This window comes from Bos taurus, chromosome 12 (genome assembly GCF_002263795.3).
Source record: "Bos taurus isolate L1 Dominette 01449 registration number 42190680 breed Hereford chromosome 12, ARS-UCD2.0, whole genome shotgun sequence".
NCBI classification, from domain to species: domain Eukaryota; kingdom Metazoa; phylum Chordata; class Mammalia; order Artiodactyla; family Bovidae; genus Bos; species Bos taurus.
The window spans coordinates 28,636,152-28,658,929 of NC_037339.1; the positions used below are offsets into that span (position 1 = coordinate 28,636,152).

The 22,778-nt window shown below is 35.7% G+C and overlaps 1 protein-coding gene and 1 long non-coding RNA gene across 2 annotated transcripts in view; one reads left to right on the plus strand and one right to left on the minus strand.

Moving 5' to 3' along the window:
- Nucleotides 1–17,071, plus strand: part of LOC132346706 (uncharacterized) — a 30,797-nt gene extending 13,726 nt beyond the window's left edge. The window contains exon 2 of the long non-coding RNA XR_009496622.1: nt 16,758–17,071. This is a non-coding gene — a long non-coding RNA (uncharacterized lncRNA). The remainder of the gene's footprint in view (nt 1–16,757) is intronic.
- BRCA2 (BRCA2 DNA repair associated) overlaps nt 1–22,778 on the minus strand; it is a 52,548-nt gene that overhangs the window by 20,042 nt on the left and 9,728 nt on the right. The window contains exons 9-15 of the mRNA XM_002691807.6: nt 22,483–22,591; nt 18,711–19,817; nt 12,234–17,201; nt 9,729–9,824; nt 6,842–6,911; nt 675–1,078; nt 40–221 (exon numbers count right to left, since the gene is read on the minus strand). Coding sequence (XP_002691853.1) covers nt 40–221; nt 675–1,078; nt 6,842–6,911; nt 9,729–9,824; nt 12,234–17,201; nt 18,711–19,817; nt 22,483–22,591 — 6,936 coding nt within the window. The remainder of the gene's footprint in view (nt 1–39; nt 222–674; nt 1,079–6,841; nt 6,912–9,728; nt 9,825–12,233; nt 17,202–18,710; nt 19,818–22,482; nt 22,592–22,778) is intronic.

The following is a 22,778-nucleotide window of genomic DNA, read 5'->3' on the forward strand; positions in this document are numbered from 1 at the left end:
TTGCTGTAAGAGTTATTAGCACTGTAGACAAAGGCATACCTGTTTGTGAGAACACGCAGAGGGAATTCGGCCTTCTACTGCCTCTCTGAGAGGGATTCTAGGCATAGTGGATGTTTTTGCAAGATACAGACTGCCAGGCTGTGGAAAAATACATTGCCTTTGTTTCTTTCTAATTCGCATATCCTGTATATCTCTGGCATTCTGAAGATTTGTAATTGAATCTATTAAAGAACAAACAGCAAAAACTTAAGTTGAATATAAAATTTTAAAAGTACAACCCTTGTTTTATAAAATCGTATCAATTTGCTCTAACTTTAAATCTTAAGGGATGAAAAAAGTTTCTACTTAAAAAAACGTATAGAAGAACAGAAATAGATTGTTTTTATTTTGAATTTGGGAGAAAATTAGCAGCCTGGTAAAAATATAATCCAATAATAGCAGTCCTAGATTGTATGTCTAAAACTGTTTTTTTTTTTTTTAAACAAAAACATCTACAAGTAGTTACCTTTGGAAAAAAACATTAGAATAATTTAAGCTTTGGACCTGGCATTACAAAAGATTTTAAAATTAGTAATCACAATGAAAGTGGGAAAAATCCTCTCAAGGCATTATTTAATATAAGAAATAAATAACTGAAAGGCAAAAATATGTCAACACAAATTGTTACACAATACCTAAAGGTTCTTCTTCACCCTTGGTGAAAAGTATAGTTGTTTGATGAATTTCACAGTTGTTAACATTGTTTTCACTGTCACCAGAGCCATGCTCATCTATGTTTTTTTGTTGTTTGTTTTCCTCCAAATTAGTATTCTTGCCAACAAACTGCTCATCTCTGTGAATGTGTGATTTAGTTTTAAAAGGTGGGACAAAGACTTTCATGGGTTTGCCTATAGTTATCGAGTGTCTCCTTTTCTCATTCCTTGGGTCAGGAACCTTGCAAAGTGGCTGCCCTGAAATTGATAAATTGCTTGAAGACTTTCCCAAAGTCAGGTGTTCATAAAAGTGAGACTTAGATAAAAATTCTTGACCAGGTGCAGTGAAATTTGGGGTCTGTATTTCTTGACGTTCCGTAGTTATGCTACAACAGGGAGAAAATATTTAAGTTTATTCACCAGTAAATGTATAAATGTTTCTGAATATTTTTTTTTTTTTTGAGACCCTCAACTGCTACATGGCAATCCTATTCTGATAACCGTTTTGCATTTCATCATGGTTGCTCTCCAAAAGAATACCACACTCTGCAAGTCTGTCTCTCTCACACCAACTCCCAGCCTGACTTTATCACCTGCAAATAACAGAGAAGAGTCTCTCCTCCAGTTCAATCACAGCTCCTCACTTACCTCCTTCACCAGACATCTCTCTACCCGTTCTCATCTCATGGTAATCCCTTCACCTATATACTCCTGGCCCCATTTCGTATCTCAACCTTGGGAGTCTCACTCTTGCAATGATCATTCCATATCCTTCCCTTCTCATTCATCATCTGTTACACCTTTTTCACTCAGAAAGTCTTGCCCACCCTTGACTTTTTTCTCAGCCTTATCTCCCCACTTCAAGGTAATACTGTTACCTATCCCTCGTGGTCAACCTTCTTCTACAGGTAATCTAAACTAGATGTTTTTACTTCTTCACTTTCTACTCATTGAACTCTCATTTCCCCCATTATTCTGTAGAAATTGTTTTCAATAAAGGTGCTAATGATCTCCCGAAGCCAAAATAAATAAAACTTCATGTGTAAATACATTCAGCTTGACCCCTGACAGTTTTGAAAACTTCCTTTTTAAAATTCTCAGCACCAACATTTACACCACGATTTTCCCTCTTTTTCCTTCTGTCTTTTTTAAAGTGTTTTTTTTTTTTTTCTTCTTCTTTCTCTTAAAAACATTCCTGCCTCTAAAGTTGGATTTATTCTGTGGACACTTTGCCTGGGTGATGTGAATCAGTTACATTGCTTAAATCACCATCTATCTAACAACAAAAACATTAATCTTTGTTTGACATTCCCCGGATGTTATTCCTACACTGTGAACTGCATCAAGTATCAGACATCCCTACCTTGATGTTGCACACTCATCTCAAACTCAGCCTGTCCAAAACTAAAACTAATTACCTTCCCAAGCATAGAAGTTCTTCCTCCATACTTTGTTGAAAACCTCATACTTTCTTTCACCCAACCCTAAACCCTTGGAACTTGAAGTTACCCTAGAATTTATTTAGTTATCCATTCATCTAGCCAGCAAATAATGTGTTCCACTACATGCCAGGCAGTATTTTGGCTGTAGGATATAGTGACAAACCAAACAAAATCATTTACATTCTAGTGGAAGGAAACAAACAAATGTCAGCTGGTATAATACGCTATGGAGAAAATTAAAGCATGATAAGGGGGACAGAAAGTGTCCAGGAGAAATAAATAAATGATATTTTATACACTGATGAGGTGACATTTGTAGAGAGACCTAGAAGAGGTGAGAGAAAGACATGTAGGGGCTTGGGAGGAGGCTGTTGGAGGCAGAGCGGACACCGCATGCTAGGCTGGACACACATGTGCCTGGAGCAGAGTTCAAGGGGAAGTCAGCAGGTGAGACTGGAGAGGGAGCAACAAGGCCAGATCACAGAGAACCTGGGTAGCACGGCAAAGAATTCCAGCTTGTATTCTGAGATGAAGTCATGGAACAGTTTTTGAGTCCAGAAATGACATAATCTGTCATATCAATACTTTAAAAAGGACCCTGCCAGCTGCTTTGCTGAAAATTCACTGTGTCTAGGGAGGAGGGAGGAGGCAAAGTCAGAAGCATGGAGACCAAATCTATTGAAATAATCCAGGCAGTTTTATGATGACTTGAACCAGGTGTTAAGGGTGGAAGGGGTGAGAAGTGATTGGATTTCGGGTATATTTTGAAAGCAGACTTGTTAGACTTTTACATTTATAGGATAGGACATCAGCTTTGGAGATGTTAAGTTTATGATGGCTACAAGTCACCCAAATAAAAATGTCAAGCAAGTAGCTGAATGAATGAATATATTGTTTTTAGAAGAAATCTGGCTTAAAGATATGAATTTTGGAGTTATCACCAAAAAGATGGTATACAAAAAGTCATGAGAGCAGATGAGACAGTAGTGGGGAAGGGCAGGAAGAGAAGCCATCTGGAGCTGAACCATGGGGTAATTTAATACTTAGTGGCTGGGGGAAGAACTAGCAAAGGAAAGTAAGAAAGATAGCCAGTGGGACAGGAGGAGAAGCAAGAGAGATGGCCCAGAAGCCAGAATAAAGTGTTAAGAAAGCAGGAGTGATTAACTGTGTCAATGCCACTGACAGGTTAACACAGGATGGGGGACAATGTAGACTTCACTGGTAATCTTGATGAGGGGTGGTAGTGGGTGGTGATAAAAGACTGAGATGGGTTCGGGAGAAAAAGGGAAGAGATTAAGTAGAGAAGCTGAGTTGAGACAATTCTAATGAGATGTGCTTTAAGTGGGGCATGGAAATGGACTGGTAGGATAAGAGGAGTCAAGAAAATCTTTTCAAGATGGGAGATTTATAGCAACTACCTATACTGATGGGCTTCCCTGATAGCTCAGTTGGTAAAGAATCTGCCTGCAATACAGAGAACTGGGGAGACCCTGGTTCAATTCCTGGGTCGGGAAGATCCCCTGGAGAAGGGATACGCTATGCACTCCAGTATTCTTGGGCTTCCCTTGTGGCTCAGCTGGTAAAGAATCTGCCTGCAATGCGAGAGACCTGGGCTCGATCCCTGAGTTGGAAAGATCCCCTGGAGAAGGGAAAGGCTACCCACTCCAGTATTCTGGCCTGGAGAATTCCATGGACTCTATAGTCCATGGGGTTGCAAAGAGTCAGACATGACTGAGCGACTTTCACACTGATGGGACTAGTCCAGTAGGAATGAAAAATTATCAATGCAGGAGGGAGAGGTGACAATTGCTGGACTTGTTTCCTTGAATAGATGATCTAGATGTGATCAAATGCACAGGAATGAATAAACCTGCTCCAAAAGTTACTTTCATTGATTTCTTTTAGTCTATTGTTTTTAAATATGAAGACTATTGTGAAAATGAGGAGTCTGCTTTGCAGCTTCTATAATCAAGACATCTATTTGAATCTACTTGGGACATATTTTGCCACTCTCTGTTAATGACTATCTGGCCATATGGGGAATCTATCTTCCACTCAATCTCTACTCTACCACACGTACTAACTAAACGAAGCCTTTGTTGTTCTTTAGTTGCTAAGTCATGTCTGACTCTTGTGACTGCATGGACTGTAGTCTGCCTGGCTCCTTTGTCTATGAGATTCTCCAGGCATTCTCCAGGACTGTCCATGGCAACTGAAGTAGGTTGCCATGCTCTCCTCCAGGGGATCTTCTTGACCCAGGGATCGAACCTGGGTCTCCTGCACTGGCAGGTGGATTCTCTATCATTGAGTCACCTGGGAAGACAATAAATGCCTTTACTTCCTTACTAATCTCCTTGCAGTAGTTTCTCTCTGATCTAATTCTAAAACATACATCTGGTTGTGTCACTTCTCAGAAACATCCAAAGACAAACTATTGCCTGTCCAGGTTTTGATTTGTCAGAAATGATATCCAGGAAGCTTTCCTTTTTAGTCTTAAGTGTTAGTCGCTCAGTCATGCCTGACTCTCTGCGACCCCATGGACTGCAACCCACCAGGCTCCTCTGTCCATGAGATTTTCCAGGCAAGGATACTGGGGTGGGTTGCCATTTCCTTCTCCAGAGGATCTTCCCAACCCAGGGATCGAATCCGGGTCTCCTGTACTGCAGGCAGATTCTTTACCGACTGAGCTACAAGCGAAGTCCTTTTTAGTCTGACTCTCCCCATTTCTTTGTTTCCTCCCTATCCTCACCCCACCCCCATGCCTGACAAATCCCATGATGAAAGTCACACAGCTTCTTACTGCATCCAGATTTGCAATGACCTGTTTAACCAGCATTCTTTACATTCCATCTGAAGTACTTTCCCTATTAAGCTTTTGTCACATAATTAGCTGCCAATTTTTCTATGTTTTCACATCACTTTGTTATATTCATTTTAGTATTTATAGGACAATAATTCTTGTCATGCCTGGCTCTAAGGCAAGCAATCCAGTTGGACTTTTGAAGTTTTCTTCTTTTTGCATGGTCTGTTTTCCCTAAGCTCCTTTTTTGCCTTCCCTTTACTTTGGATACTATCTCTCACAGGAGCTTTCTTCCAGTGATGAGTGATTTTTGATTTTCTGTTCTCACTTAAGAGTGAAGCACTGAATAGCTGACTGGAAGCTGTGTGCTGGTGAGCTTGTCAATTGTTGGCTTCACTGTCTGGCAACGCAGTTTAATTTCAATACCTGCGACTATCAGTAGCCTTTTCTATTGGGCTGGTCCTAAGACCCAGAAAAAGAATCATTCAGTCTTTTGCCTAGAGGCCCAGCTGCCAGCATTTGGGAGCCAAGTGTGGGAACCAGGCTAGGGGTTCTCACCACTTGAAATCCAGATTTTTACTTAATCTCTGTTTTCAGAGCCTTCCCGCAGTCCCATGCCCAATTCAGAATCTCTCCAATTCATCTTCTCCAGAGAACGACCTTCTGGTCTTTTGGTAGAAGAGGGATTTTTTTGCCTGCCTGCAGTGGGGGAGGGGAAAATCTTACATGGATTTTCAACTAATCTTCCTATTTTCTACTTCACCTTCAGAAGTATATGTTGCTGCCAATTTGTCTTTTTCAGGTTCTTTAGGGCAAACTGGGTAGCTTCTCTGCCTGTTCTAATGTTAGGCTTTAGATTTCTATGTCTTTCTAAGTCATTCATGATTTTAGCTTCATAAGTTTTTTTATTTCAGGATTTTCCTCGTGCTCCAGTGGCTAAGACTCTGTGCTCCCAATGCAGAAGGCATGGGTTCAATCCCTGGTCCTGGTCAGGGAACTATATCCCACATGCCACAACTAAGAGTTTGCATGCTGCAATTAAGACCCAGTGCAACCAAATAAATATATAAATAAATAAAATAAATATTAAAAAGAATATTAATTTTTTTAAAATTTGTTGTTTCTTCTGAAACAACACTGTACTTGCAGACTAATACATTTAAAAAATTCTGTTGTAACTAGTATGGTTTTGAGAGGGAAGAGAGATAAAAGTATATTTTTAATATATGTCATCTTTCATTTTTCTTTCACTTTTATTAATATAATTGAGATGTATGTGTGTGCTTAGTCACTCAGTCATGTTCAACTCTTTGCGACCCCATGGATTATAGCCAGCCAGGCTCCTCTCTCCCTGGGGATTCTCCTGGCAAGAATACTGGAGTGGGTTGCCATGCCTTTCTCCAGGTGGCTTTCCCAACCTGGGGATCTAACCCAGCTCTCCTTCATTGCAGGCAGATTCTTTACCATCTGAGCCACCAGGGAAGCCCATGAATACTGGAGTGGGTAGTCTATCCCTTCTCCAGGAGATCTTCCAGACCCAGGAATTGAACCAGGGTTTCCTGCATCGCAGGCGGATTCTTTACCAGCTGAGCTACCAAGGATATGCCACCTTTATTAATTGGTTTTGAGTAATTTCCATATCCTGCTGAACTTTAGTACCTTATCCATAAAATTGAAGTAAAATCTATATGTCTACAAAGTTATTAAAGATGAGATAATAATATGTGTAGCAGTATCAAGTACTACCAGAGTACAGAATTACTTAATCCTGATGCAGGCTCACAAAAAAGGGAAGTGTTAAAGTCTTCACCGTATGTTAGAGCCAGTATATCTAGAAATATATTTTAAAAACCCACACTTTAACTACACTATATTAGTAGAATTAAAAAAAATTAAACATGTCTTACCAAGAGGGTCCACAGGTAACTGGCTCTAAAGAAATGTGATGCATAAACAACCTTCTATCTTTCATTGCGCCTAAAAATATATATTTCAATTATGTATTAATGAATACATTTTATATTATATATTAATGAAAATCTAATGAGATTTTATTTCCTATGTCTGTTCATTATACATTACTGTAACTAACAAAAATTTGAGAAAATTATACATTTAAATTTTTTCAATGCACATAATGAATGTTTAGTTCATAACTATCAAAAAATTTGGTTCTCAAATTGATAATGATTAATACCAAATAACGCACAGTGCAAACATATATATGAAATCAGTATAAATTTAGTCAGCTGATATTAATCAGAACTTGAAGGCATTAGTGAATTGCCAATGAAAATATAAATCTTTAGTTTTATGAAGGTTGACAAGCTAACCTGTAGATATTATTCATTTTCAATAGGTAACTTGTGATTCTTAAACCTTCCACTAGTCTATTAGTAGGGAGAGGACTGGTTGAATAAACCAGAATACGCTGATACCGCCATGTGATCAAATACTACATAGTCACAAGACAGAACAAGGAAGATCTCTCAATGCTCATTTACGCATGATCTCCAGATAAATTCGAACTGAACAACAAAGAAGGTACAAAACCCTGTGCACACTGATATCTTTTGAGTGAGAAAGAAAAGTAATGAGAATATATATATATATATACACACATATTTACTTATTTTTACAAAAAGAAGCCCTAAAAGGATAGACCAAAAACCATTAAAAATAGTTACCAATATAATAAGCAGGAAGTGAGGAAGTTGGTGAACAATATGGAGGAGACAGTGATGGAAATAAGACTTCTCTGAGTAAATATTTCTATAGTTTTGATGAATGAACTACATAAACATTCTATTTATTCAAATATAAAATTTAAAAAGGCAAATCTTAAAATTGAAAACAAAGTGAAACTAATTAATCTAACCCAATTATCGAATTGTTAACCACAAAAATTCTTCTGAGTGACATCTAAATAGAGAACTTTAACTATACATTCCTTATGATATATGTTCTTAGGACAAAACCTGCAAAGAAAACTTAAATCTCCATTAGTAGTTTATGAATAGTAACAGTGGTACTGTAAACTTGAAGCTATTATACATATACTATAAGACGGTGATTCTCAGAGTGATCCATGGAACACTGGAAGGGAGTACCCACAATCCTTAGAGGGGATCCAAGCTGTCAAACAACCTTAATAATAATTGTGATTAATAATAAGTAGTAGTAGTAGTTATATATATCTTTCTCACTGTGTTGACACTGGCATTGCTGGTATGTCCTGCTGCATACTTTAGTGTGATAATTGTCTAAAGGAAATGCACTTTATGTGAACTGCACTAATCAACTTTCCCCCAAAGAATTCCATTTTTACTTGAAAGCATAACCAACAAACGATTTATTCAGAGTTGGGTATTCAGCAAATACTTCTTCAAAAATGAATGAAATAAGTTCATCACTACAAAAAAACAAGTGAGTATTTGCTGCGAAACAAACTATTGTAAAGTTCAAGCTTTTAAGCAAAATGACAATTTTAGAATGCTTATATCTGGTTGTTACCTTGACAATTTCCTAATACTACATTTTTAGATTAGATCAGTGGTGACATTAACAAAAGTAGTTGTTTAAGATTGTATAATGTATCAATGTTGGAAGAGCTACATAACTCTGAACTAATACTCTCAAAATGACTTAAGTATAATATTTAATATTTATAAATACTAAAATTTTTCAATTTTAATGTTGACTATGATAAATAGAAATTGAAATAATCCACATAATCAAATGCTCTTGAGGATCGTCAGTAATTTTTAAGAGTATAAAGAAATTTTGAGAGCAAAAAATTTGAGAATCTTGGCTGGATAATAAAACAAATAAGTAAATATGTTAATGTTATTAGAACCAAGAATACAGCATTTAAAAAAATAATAACACCAGCAGCTCTGAGTGTAGTTAGCACTCAAATCTTGTTTTTTAAAAAGTATTAACCACTGAAAGGATCTCTGGAAATTCTAAGGACTCTAGAACTGGGGTGAAGAATTACAATGACTTCCTAGAAATCTTTCTGTGATAATACAAAGCAAGAAAGTGTTCAAAGGTTAATTAAAGCATATTAAAAACAAAAACTCTTAAGAAATACTTGAAGAGGTCACTACTTACAAATTTGAAATGATGTGAGCATCAAAAAGAATGTTACCTTTTGTAAAGAAATACATTATTTATAGTGTTCTTTTAAACTTTATATCCACATTATAAATAAGAATCTAAGAAATCAACTGTATCTAAAAGAGAAAGAAAAAAATTCCTTTACTACTCTTAGTAGTGATTATTATACCAACTACTCTTTACTCTGAAAATTGGGTGAGTGAAGAGAAAGAATTCAATATTTATCCTGCCTTTTTAGGAAGAACTATATAGATAATCCCCAGTTGTTAAGGGAAAGCCCTTCCTTGCTGAAGAATCCCAGCTAATAAATGTATAAAAAAATAACAGAATTTTAAAGTCACTATTTTTCAATCTCCAATTAAATAATCGAGTCTGGTAAATATTATGAAATCAACTGAATTGTAGAATCCAGCTTTTTATTTTAAAACTCCTTATTTGAGTATCATTTCACATTTCTCAATTATGGAAAAACCTCTACATTATACCTGGTAGTATGAAGGAAAAGCTCACATAACAAATAAAGCATGATAGCAAGACAGAAGTTTTAATAAACCACACTGTAAAGTCTTGCCCAATTATCCATATACCCAAAAGAGGTGAGAAAAACAACTTTAAGAATATTAAGTACAGTAATTAGAGAAGGAGAAAAGATACACATTAAAAAGCATATTTTACCATCTGGAGTGCTTTTTGAAGCCTTTAAGGATTTTCCTTGATTTTCTATTGTCCTGTCAAATTCATTTAACAAGTTTCGTTTGATTGGGGGTTCTCCTAAAAAGAAATTCCCATACATGTTTTTAAAGCAAATAACGTCAGTTTTATTTTTCAAAAGCCATAGTCCATTTTTAAAAACTAAAGTACTGGCTCTTACAATGTGTTAAGTAAAAAATACATAATAATTATAATTTAAATAGTGAACATTCTATTTTTAAGTGATTTTTATAATTTTGTAATTTTTGTAATTAATTTTTCAATGTCAATTTAATTTCTATTATTTTTTGACCATTTAAAATACTACTTTTTAATTGGGTCCAGGAATAAACAGATGTACCAGATATCACAGATAATCTTTTTTTTAATAAACTGCCACTTGATGTAACTTCAGGCATATTGGCAATAAGGACAAACAAAAAAATTTCTTCAAATAAACTTTTTTTTTTTTTTGCATTACACTCAAGAAGGAATTTATTATATAGGTCCTTGAACTAGAGTCAGTGGGTAGGAGAAAATATTTTAAATTACCAAAATTAAAGTACTGGCAAAAGTAATATGTACTTCTTATTTAAAAACTCTTCAAAGGCTTAGAATAAACTTAAGCCATAATTGAAGTTACGAATTTCTATTCCATACTGAGATAATGTGTTAACAGATACCTTAAAAAAATATATATATTTGTTTATTTGGCTGTCTTGGGTCTTAGTTGAAGCATGTGGGATCTAGTTCCCCCACCAGGGATTGAACCCAGGCCCCGTGCATCGGGAGGGTGGAATCTTAGCCACTACACCACCAGGGAAGTCCTGATACTTTGTTTTAAGATGTTTTTTGATTTATTAAAGGAAGTGAACTTGAAGGATTTAATAAGTAAAAATGTCCTTGCAAGCCTTTATCAAATGTCCGATTATGAAGTGATTTAATTGTTTGACAAGAACCTGTACTATAAAGTAACCAGAAGCTGATTGTGCCTAGTCACTCAGTCGTGTCCGACTCTTTGCAACCCCATGGACTGTAGCCCGCCAGGCTTCTCTGTCCATGGGGATTCTCCAGGCAAGAATACTGGAGTGGATTGCCATGCCCTTCTCCAGAAGCTGATTAAGCTATATATATTTATATCTAACAATAGTGAGGGAAATGAAACAATGATGCTGTTGACAACACTTAGTAGAAATCTGAGTTGTTATTCCTAGGCATAAGGCCAACTTACTTTAGTGCACACATGAACAAAACAGGATCCTATAAATAAAGACATTATTTTCTATAAAAGAATTATGAGTATCTTTAGCATCTGCACCTCAGAATTTTGCACTAGAGAACTGCAACAATAAGGTAAGTATTGTAAACTTACTACTCTGCCTGTAACATGAACTTAGTATAGAATATGGCATGGATAATACTTGATTAAGGAAGTCTCTATCCACCAGGATGACTTAAGGGCAAAATGTACCAAGTGTAAGAATGAACTGACCATCTTCAGTGTTTTTGTCTAACCATCTTCAGTGTCTTTCTCTATAATGTGAAGGGCCTGGACAAGAAGACTTGTGAAAACTCAACTACTCTATGAGTCTAGAGTTTTTAAACAGGATTGACATGCTTCAGATCATTCACTTAAAAGTTGGAGAGTTACTTTTGGCATTTACTTTAATTGTAACTAATCAACAGATTTAATTATTTGAGATCATTCCTAGTCAAAGATACTAACAGAAAGAAAAAAAAAAATCAAACATCCAATTAACTTCATAATTGAACTGAGTTGTTAAATATACTATATTTAAAAGAGAAGTCAGAACATAGTCCAAATGGCATTAAGATCAGAATACTATTTACTAAAAACAAACTTATCTTAGAACACCTGCTAGATGAAAAAAAAAAAAAAAAAAGGCAAGCTAACCAACATCTATAGTCAGAAACCAGCTTTTAAAGTTCTTAATAGCCAGAGTCTGAAACTTTGTTCTCTCTCCCCATCTCTATGTGTATGTATATAAACATGACTTAACCAATGACTTCCTGGTACACAGACTCAGCAATATCAAGAATGAAACCAAACTACACACACAAGTCTGAAAAATGTACTTAGTGTATAATTTCCTAATTGTTACAAGCTAGCATACCAGAGGGAAAAGGCAATGGCAACCCACTCCAGTACTCTTGCCTGGAAAACCCCATGGACAGAGGAGCCTGGTAGGCTGTGGTCCATGGGGTCGCAAAAAGTCAGAGGTGACTGAGCGACTTCACTTTCACTTTTCGCTTTCATGCACTGGAGAAGGAAATGGCAACCCACTCCAGTATTCTTGCCTGGGACTCCCAGGGATGGGGGAGCTTGGTGGGCTGCCATCTATGGGGTCGCACAGAATCGGACATGACTGAAGCGACAGCAGCAGCAGCAGCAGCATCATACCAGAATTATTAAGGACTTAACAATTTAAAAAGCAACTGGGAGACCAAAAGGCAAAAACAGACACTTACCGACTGTGACAAGTGCATCTCCTCTTCTTTTTTCTATTCTTGAATTTGACAAAACCGTTTCCTCATTTTTTTGGCATGTAAAAGGAGAGTGTTTCGCATGACTTGGAAATTCAGAATCTGTCAGCTCACCATCTTCCATAAAAGCTTTAGCAATCTCTACTGCTTCTGTTTCAAAATAGTTCTCTGGGTCTTTAGAGTCAGTAGAACAAATTTCTGTATTTGTTTTCACAAGATCAGGAAAAGTTTCCGTTTTCCCAATTTCCTTTTTTATATATTTAGGCAAAGTTTGCTTTTCCCCCAAAAGATGAATGTTGTCAGTGTGTGACACTCTGGTTCCTAATACTGACTGTTGTTGGTCTTGCTTAAATTCAGAGAGATACGAAGAAACTTTAATAGAGTGATTATTTTCTGATGAACCACTTTCAATGTTATAGTTGTTTGATAATTTAAATTCTTTATTGTAGGCTTTTTCCATTTTGGAGCTTACAGAGTGTTCTGGGGTTCTTTTATCAGTACAAGAGACAGGAAGTATCTTTGATACATCTTGCCTAGAAGTAGGTGAATGCTGGAGACTATATTCAGTTCCGATTAAATCGAATTCTTCAAACATTCCCTTAACTTTGCATAAGGCACTCTCAGAAACTGGAACGTGTTTTCCACTTGCTGTACTAAATCCAGAGAAAGCAGATGATAGTAAATTTGGGGGGTTATGTGTCATAGTATTTTCTTTTCTTGTGAATATGTCTGAATGCTCTTCATTACTTTTAAATGATACTCTGGAAAAGAACTGCTTGGCACTGTCTTCTGACTTAGAAAATACCTGTCTCGCTTTTTGTAATGCAGAATCTGACACTTGGACAGATTTTCCACTTGCTGTGTTAAAAATCCCACAAGCATTCATAGAAGAGACAGACCTGGGATGCTTTCCCATGTTAAATTTACATCTATCAGAAGTTTTCAAATCAACATGACGAAGTGGTATCTCAGAAACTTTCTCCAATCCAGAAATACTTTGGTCATGTAAAATCGGTTCACTTTGAATGTCAGGAGAAACATCATGTGAATGCATATTATGTTCTTCATTATCTGGAGAGTTAGGGAAAATAACATCCTCTGAGTTACCCAATGCCTTATGAGAATCTGTCACAGTTTTCGTTTGGTCAGTGCCTGATTTCGGCTCCGTGTTTTGCTTAGTATATATGTTCCTGCAGTTGTCTGTAAACCTCTCTCTGACTGTTGTTTCACGTGAAACAAAGGCTATTTGATCACTTGCTGTACTGTATGCAGGTGGTTCGGTCTCAAAATTATTTGAATTAGATAAGGCCACTTCAGCAGCTGTCTTTTTATTTTTGCATGGTGAAAACTTAGTCACAAGTTTCAGAACACAACTATCTTTGTCTACAGCTTGTGGGTTTATGTTTGCTTCTCTTATGGTGGGTATTACTTTAGAAAAACTAGTGTTTTTCCTACCTTTGACATTCTTTACTACTGGCTCAATACCAGAATTATCAATTTTATTTTTTGAGAGATTCTCTGATTTATTAAATCCCTCACTGGAATGACAAAAATCAGAATGATATGAATAGCTGTTAGGCATGCTGTTGTTTAAGGAAGTTGAATCTTGCTTTTCAGAGAGGCTTTTGTCATTTTCAGTTATACTGTTTGAACTGTTTCCACATGAAGGATTTCCTACGTAATCCCTAGTATATTCCTTTAAACATATAATTTTGGAGGAATTTATTTTTTCTGGTTGATCATTCAATTCTCCTTCTCTAAGCCATTTCTTGGCTTCAAGTAGTGAAGCCTGACTCACAGAAATTTTTCTACCATGTCCTGTGTAAAACGCTAAAGCTGAGTTTTCAATGGCTGAACAAGTGGAATGGTTTGTGTAACACGTTATAGGACTTTTTGCTGTTTCTTCTTCCATATTTTCATGTACTTTAACTTTCAGAGAGACACTGTGTGATGTGTGGAGATTTTCAGTTTGTCCTTGTAAATGATCACTTAAGAACCTGGGTGGCATGGCAGTCTCCTCAGAAACAAGCTTTTTCTCCTCTAGAGAATTCTGCATCTCTTCATGCTTTGGGGCAGTTCCTTTAACTATCTCACATGCTAAGTCAAGCCCTTCCTTACAAACCTCTCTGTCCATTAGCATTTTTGCCCCTTGATGGATAAAATCAGTCACTTCACTATTGTCTTGCTTTGTTTCATCAAAAAGATTTTTCACTTTGTCCAAAGACTCTTTGGCAATTTTTGCTTTTTTCCCACTAGCTGTATGGAAACCCAACGTGGTTGGTTCTTTGATCTTTTTGAATTCACATTTTTCTCTTTGCTGCAGTGTCAGTATTTGATTTTCAATACCAGCTGGGCTGCTTTCTTGCAACATTTTGTTTTTGAACATACTGGTTTCCTCATGACTTGAAATGTCTATTTTGTTGATATTTATGCCAGAAAGTAATTCAGAATTTGAGGAATCTGAAAAATTATTCAATTCTTTTTCTGTACATTTTTCATCAAAGAAATTTACAACTTTATTTAAAGACTCCTTAGAGACCCTTATGTTTTTCCCATTTGCAGTCCAAAAGGACAAATCAAAAACACCAAAATCTTTTATATTTTGCCTCATCTTATTAGCAATTGGCTCCTTTTTATTTGACTTATTAAATGTTTCTTCAGCTTTCATAACTTCCAAACAAGTTAAATCTGACAAACTTTCTTTAATTGGAATGTTTTCCTCTTTCATAAAGTGATGAGATAATTTCAGATGTATGTTGTATTGATCAGTATATGGTAAGCCACTTTCGTCTTTATGAACATAAACTGTATCATTTTTACTTGAAGCACAGCCATCAGATTCTCCTAAATTACAAACAAAACCAACACATTTGTTATCTTTGTTTTCAGTATTTCTCTTGAAGTCTTCAGTATTTTCTTTGACAAAAATGCTGGTGGTCATTTCAAAGTTACTTTGTAGTATCAGCTGGCATTTATTATTTTCCTCACTTAAATTTTTATCATTGCTATAATTTTCTACCTTAAACATAGAAACATCAGAATTGTTACACTGATTTGAAGAGAAACTTCCTGGATCTACTTCTGCAGGAGTTTTCTCACTAACTTTCTCGATGTCACTGAACAGTTTCATGGCTTTCTGCAATGCTTCAGTAGAAACATTCAGTTTTGTGCCACGGGCTGAATAAAAGCCCCTAAACTCTTCTTCACCTTTATCTGTTAAAGAACCAGAAACACTTTTGTTACAGTTGGTTGTTGACAAGCAGATCATCTTTTGCTCACGTCCAGCTAAACCTTCACATTTCTTGCTGCTATCTATGTGACTGAGAGATGGGGCACTGGCTGTGAGATGAAGATCAACATCTTTCTGCTCCTCAGAAGTGGTATTCAAGACAGTCATCTGGGTTTCAGGCATTTCAAATGGATTACTCTGTAAAATGTGGCTTGGTTTTCTGAACTGTGTAAATTCAAACTGACTTCCTGATTCTTCCAATATTGTAGAAAGTTCTGTAATTTCTGCCTTCTGGCTGGGTGTTAAATTATGGTTTGAATTGAAGTCTTGCTTTAAAGATAAAACTGGAGGAGTTGTGTGACTGTTTTCACCATCAGAAACAACTGCACCACTCTGCACATACCCACACACTGTATCAACTGACTGTGAATCACGATCACGAGGTTGGCCTCCTTTCCTTTGATTTTCTAATGATTTTACAATTTCAACCCAAGGTAAGCTAGCAGGATAATGTTCTTCAATATCCTTGAAGAGCATTTTGCTTTTCTTAATGTTGTGTTCAGAGAGTTTTATCTCTTTATTAGAAGCTGTTCTGAAGCCATTTCCAAAACTGTGACTTGAAGTCAAATCTGAGAGTCCTGCCCATTTGTCCTTGCAAAAGTTATTTCTGTTTGATTTTGTATCTGTATCTAGGGACACATCTGGCTTTGAATCTTGACCTAGAGTCATCTTTGATTGTTGCTTTACGCTATTTCTATTCTTCTCTATAAGACCATGGACTGTATTTGATGAGACAGAATCTTTTGTAATGGACACTTTGGCTGCTTGTCCACCATCCATATCTGTACTTGTTACTCTAACAGAGTTTTTGAGAACAGGTTCTCTTAAACAACTGAGGTCTGCCTCATGAACTTCCTTAATGTTTCCTAAAATAGGAATATTCCTTTCACTAGTTGTTTGAAAGATATAATTATTTTCACTGTCTGGGGAGAGTTCTTCAGAGTTTGGGTTGACAGTTCTTTTTGAAATTAAAGTAGTTTCTTCCTGGTCTTTATGGATGACTGTGAGATTCATATTTTGGTGGCATTGTACTTTCACAGAAGGTAATGCTCCTGTTATATATTTTTCAGGTGACAACATCTCAGCTTTCTTAGAATTTTCATTTAAAACACATGTTTCTTGATTGTCTTCCATGGAAATATATTTAGTTAATTCAAAACCTGCTTCACAATTCTTAGATTTTATTTTCTCTGACATTTTATATGATTGTTTTCCTCTAGGAATAACAACTGGATTTGACAGAAGATCCTTGGAGCTAGGAGTTAAAATGGTGGTATTATCATGGTCATGTAAAAAACTTTCCTGGAATTGGAAGACAGTATCACTACATTCCTCTGAATGTGGCAATTCAGGGCGACATACTACAGGCAAGACTTTTTCCTTTATATCTGAAACACCTTGGCTTTTTGGATTATCTTCACAATGCTTGTCCTGCAAGCATGATACATAATCAGTTTCTGTGGTTATAAATGACTGCCATTTTTCCTTATTAATGTTTGTTTCTTTACAATAAAGATCCTGAGATATTGTTTTATTAGTAGAAGAACTGCTTTCATTATTAAAACATTTTCTCAGAACTGTCCCAAAAGAGCTGGTTAAAGACAAAGTTGGTTCTTCAGAATCATTCTGTGAACATTTTTTTTGGATAGAAGAAGGCAATGAACCTAAGCATGAAGACACAAAGTGACAAGATAAAATTCAAGTATCATCAATCACATTCACTAAATATTTTAAAGATAGTGTCTAAAAAGATAGTGTTTAAAACAAGAATTACGTGAAAATCAAGAAGTGAATGTCAAGTTTAAAGGAGAGAATTCTAAATATTCTCTATTTTGAAGTTACATTTCGCAACTAAAGATACAGAGGACCTAGTATTTTTAAACAATATTTATCATGTCAATTAAAATTAGTATGTAGCTAGTTGCCATAAGTAAAATTCAAAGTATTTTTGTTAGAAAATAAACTTGGAAAAGAATTCTTTGCTAATATTGATGTAATTGGAGTTAGAAAATCAAGGTAACGAAAAGGAACTAAAAAAGTAACCATTTCCTTTGGTTCAGTCTTTCACATTGAAGAAAAACAAAAAATGAACTTTAAAAACAGGTTCTACACATGAAGGGCCTGAAATATTACTTAATCTCAATTATATATGCAAATATTTAGTTAATTTTATTGACCTTCTGAATCTATTAACAAGTCAAAATTATTAGTCTCATTTTATTTATTCACTAACCACAGTTTTGTTGGTTTTATCTCTGATTTATACATTTTCCTCTGGAAATTAACCTAAATCTCAAACAATTCTGTACTCCAGTTCCACAAAGCCCATTGTTCATTACAATATTATCACCCACTCAAATATTCTCAGAGGGAGATAAAATCACCTTTTAACATACAGTTTGTATGTGTTAAGTCATGTCTGATTCTTTGCAACTAAATGGACTATAGCCACCAGGCTCCCCTGTCCATGGAATTTTCTTTCTCCAGGGGATCTTCTCGACCCAGAGACTGAACACACATAATAGCTACTGATAAATAAACTTTTGCTCAAATAAAAAATGGCTTTTACTATGCACACTGCTGACACTAAGATATAGTAATAACTCTAAGCAACCTCTAAATATTTAAGAAAACTGTGTAACAACAAAAATGTCACTATTTTATGACTGCCTTACATTAAACTTAGCTAACAATTAGCTTTTTTTCCTGTTTTTTACCTGCTTTAGAGAAAATACATATTAAATAGCACAACATATTTATAGAACTGTCCAACTTGCATATAACAAATACTGAAAATTAGAGCAGGAATTAAGTAGCCAAGCTCTTGGTGTTTATCAATCACATGCTCTGTCTCAAGAGTTATGATTTTATATATATACATATATATATGTGTATATATATATGTATATATATATATATACACACACACCATGCAAATTGATCCAACAAGTTCGAATGGAATGATTCTGAACACTGGTAATTAAAGGCCTAAACAACGTCTGATATGGAATATATAGATTTTTTTTTAAATGACAGAAGAAAGACCAAAAAAATTATAGAATGAAAGTAAGCAGTATGTTTTTAAAAAAGGTTAAAGATACACATGTTCAAATTAAAAATTTATCACCATCCATAAAACTATATACACTATTTACATACACACAAAGAGGTACCTGAATCAACATTTGTAAATGTATGTGGTGCCTCCAAAGGCTTTGCTTCAAATTGGGCTGAAGAGTTAGTTAGTTCTGATTCTTGGTCTTTCTGTATTTTCAGTCCTTGATAAGCTGTTTTATCATTTATAACATAAATAAACTTTTTTGTTTTCTTTTTCAAAGTGGATATTAAACCTGTGTTCTTCAAAGCTTCTGAAGTGTATTTGGTAGTGGCTGGCCAGCTCTCATTATCCCCTGAACTTGAACATACAGAATCCTCTTTCTGTGAGTAAATAGTTTGTATTTCTGATTCACTTTTAGAGTCTTCTGGTTCTTCTTTCAAGTTTGAATCAGTCACATTATTTGAGAAATCTTCTCTAAATATCTTTTCAGGAGATTCTCTTATCCTGAAGATAGATTTTTTGGTGTCCTGAAGTGGAGAAGAGTCAGTTAGTATTTGCTTTCCCACAGTAGTGGGATCTTCATGAGATTCAAGACACTGCCCTTCATCTGTCTTGTTTACCACTGTTTCCTTATTTAATATCTTCACTGTTTTTGATATGCTTGAAATATGTGGCAAAGAATTTTCTAAAGTAATGAAGTTGGTACACTCTTTCTCTGTCCCTATGAGGTCTTCTTCTGAATTAGTTTGGTCACAAGAGGAAATATGCAGTAGAGACGTTTTCTGCACCTGGGTTCCATTTAGACCCGAGAGTGTGAGCTGAGACCATTCAGAGACTGAAGATGGTAAAACTTCCCTGGAGATTATGTCAGTTCCATTCCCAACGGGCTTTTGCTTTATTACATTTGAATCTAATGGATCACTGTCATTTGGTTCTGTTTCAGATACAAATGAATGTTTACTTTCTGTCATTTCCTTTTTAGCTTCTTCACATTCATCTGTTTTTGTTTCATGGAAAATATTTTTCCTACTCTTGCCAGTTTTTCTTTTTTGTAGCTTTTTTGTTTTATATTTAGAAACACATACTGGCAAACTATCTTCTTCAGAGATACCTGCAACTGTTTCATGTACTTCATGTTCTAGGACATTTGGCATTGACTTTTCAAAACGGTCTTTGCAGCTATTTACTTTACCAAATGAATCCTCTAACATTTTCTCCAATCCTGTTAAAATTTAAAATATAAGTATTACTAACAACATTTTATAACACAACCATATAATTTATATTACCCTCAAACCTTTTTCATAGAAATAGTATAAACTAAATAATGCATAATTTAGCATTTGAAGAGCTATCCTGAATGCTAGCTATGTTTTGGGTAGGGAGACACCAACCTTGCCCTGTTCTTCTGGTCAAGACTGATTCCAGTGTACTCATAGCCTTTTATTCACACTCAATCTCTAATAACCTTTCTTTACCAGGTCTATACAATAAAGTTTACTCAATTTTACTATATAAACACAATTTAATATTAAAATTTATCAGATTGTAAGTTCCAAATTAATTTTGTGGACCTACAACCAACAGTAAAATCTGATTTTATACAAACACACACATACAAGATACCCAATCCTACACATTTATACAGTTATACACACATACTAAGAACATGCAGTGATCAAGACCATCCCCAAGAAAAAGAAAAGCAAGAAAGCAAAATGGTTGTCTGAGGAGGCCTTACAAATCTGAGAAAAGAAGAGAAGCTAAAGGCAAATGAGAGAAGGAAAGATAAACCGATTTGAATGCAGAGTTCCAAAGAACAGCAAGAAGAGATAAGAAGGCCTTCCTCAGTGATCAATGCAACAAAATAGAGGAAAACAATAGAATGGGAAAGACTAGAGATCTCTTCAAGAAAATTAGAGATACAGAAGATAATAAGAAGAGGTGGCAACAATACTCAGAAGAACTATACAAAAAAGATCTTAATGACCCAGATAACCACCATGGTATGATCATTCACCTAGAGCCACACATCTTGAAGTGAGAAGTCAAGTGGTTCTAACGAAGCATCACTATGAACATGGCTACTGGAGGTAATGGAATTATAGCTGAGCTATTTCAAATCCTGAAAGATCATGCTGTTTAATTGCTGCACTCAATATGCAAGCAAATATGGATAACTCAGCACTGGCCACAGGACTGGAATGGACCAGTTTTCATTCCAATCCCAAAGAAAGGCAATGCCAAAGAATGTTCAAACTACTGCAGAATTGCACTCATCTCACACGCTAGCAAAATAATGCTCAAAATTCTCCAAGCCAGGATTCAATAGTTCATGAACTGAGAACTTCCAGATGTTCAAGATGGATTTAGAAAAGGCAGAGGAACCAGAGAACAAATTGCCAACATCCACTGGATCATCGAAAAAGAGAGTTCCAGAAAAATATCTACTTCTGCTTTATTGACTATGCCAAAGTCTTTGACTATGTGGATCACAAGAAACTATGGAAAATTCTGAAAAAGACGGGAATACCAGACCACCTTATTTGCCTCTGAGAAATCTCTATGCAGGTCAAGAAGCAACAGTTAGTAACTGGACATGGAATGACGGATTGGTTCCAAATTGGGAAAGGAGTACATCAAGGCTGTATACTGCCACTCTACTTATTTAACTTATATGCAGAGTACATCATGCAAAATGCCAGACTGAATGAAGCACAAGCTGGAATCAAGACTGCTGAGAAAAATATAAATAACCTCAGATACGCAGATGACTCCATCCTTATGGCAGAAAGATAAGAACTAAAGAGCCTCTTGATGAAAGTGAATGGGGAGAGTGAAAAAGTTGGCTTAAAACTCAACATTCAAAAAACTAAGAACATGGATGGCATCTGGGCCCATCACTTCATGGCAAATAGATGGGGAAACAGTGATAGACTTTATTTTCTTGGGCTCCAAAATCACCGCAGATGGTGACTGTAGCCATGAAATTAAAAGATGCTTGCTCCTTGGAAGAAAAGCTATGACAAACCTAGATAGCATATTAAAAAGCAGAGACATTACTTGGCTGACAAAAGTCCGTTTAGTCAAAGCTATCATTTTTCCAATAGTCATGTATGGATGTGAGAGTTGGACTATAAAGAAAGCTGAGTGCAGAAGAATTGATGCTTTTGAACTGTGGTGTTGGAGAAGACTCTTGAGAGTCCCTTGGACTGGAAGGAGATCAAACTGGTCAATCGTAAAGAAAATCAGTCCTGAATATTCATTGGAAGGACTGATGCTGAAGCTGAAGCTTCAATACTTTGGCCACCTGATGTGAAGAACTGACTCATTGGAAAAGACATTGATGCTGGGAAAGATTGAAGGCAGGAGGAGAAGGGGACAGAGGATGAGATGGCTGGATGGCATCACCAACTTGATGGACATGAGTTTGAGTAAGCTCTGGGAGTTGGTGATGGACAGGGAACCCTGTCATGCTGCAGTCCACGGCGTCACGAAGAGTTAGACACAACTGAGCGACTGAACTGAACTAAAGAATATGGAACATTCCAATAACCTGATTGAGTAACTTTTGGTGTATCTGCAACCATGCTTACTTCCTAATTAGAGATAAGGTCTTAACATTTTGTTAGAAAAATTCTAAGTCTTATTGTACATCTCTAAGTTTTGAGTTATGGATTTTGTTTTGGGGTCACAATAGCATCTTTGAATAGTATTGTCCTAGCATGATGTTTAAACATTTTAATCTAAATGAAGTTAGTTTCTGTTCTCAATACCTTCAGTAATAAAGAAAGGAGAAGTAACGTTTTTTCTCTTTAAGAAAAGATGAGCAATTATTTCAATGATGTCAGTTAAGAACAGTCATTCAATTAAACAGAAGGGCTTACCATGACTTTCAGCTTTTGTTTGATTTTTGTTGTCACTGTCTGGCCCAGAAGGGATAAACTTATTATTTTTCAGACTTTCATCATGGTTAGAAAAATATGTTTTCAAAATCTGCAAAAGTTATATTTTAAAATCACTAGTATAGAAATTGTCACTATGCACACAGTATATTCAACTTATTCTTAAATAGAGAGACAGTAGATTTTCATAGGAAGTCAAAGAAAATCACATATAGAAACAGGTTTAGAGACTTTCCTAAAAGCTTATAAAATCATAAATTAAAGAATGAAAAATTCAA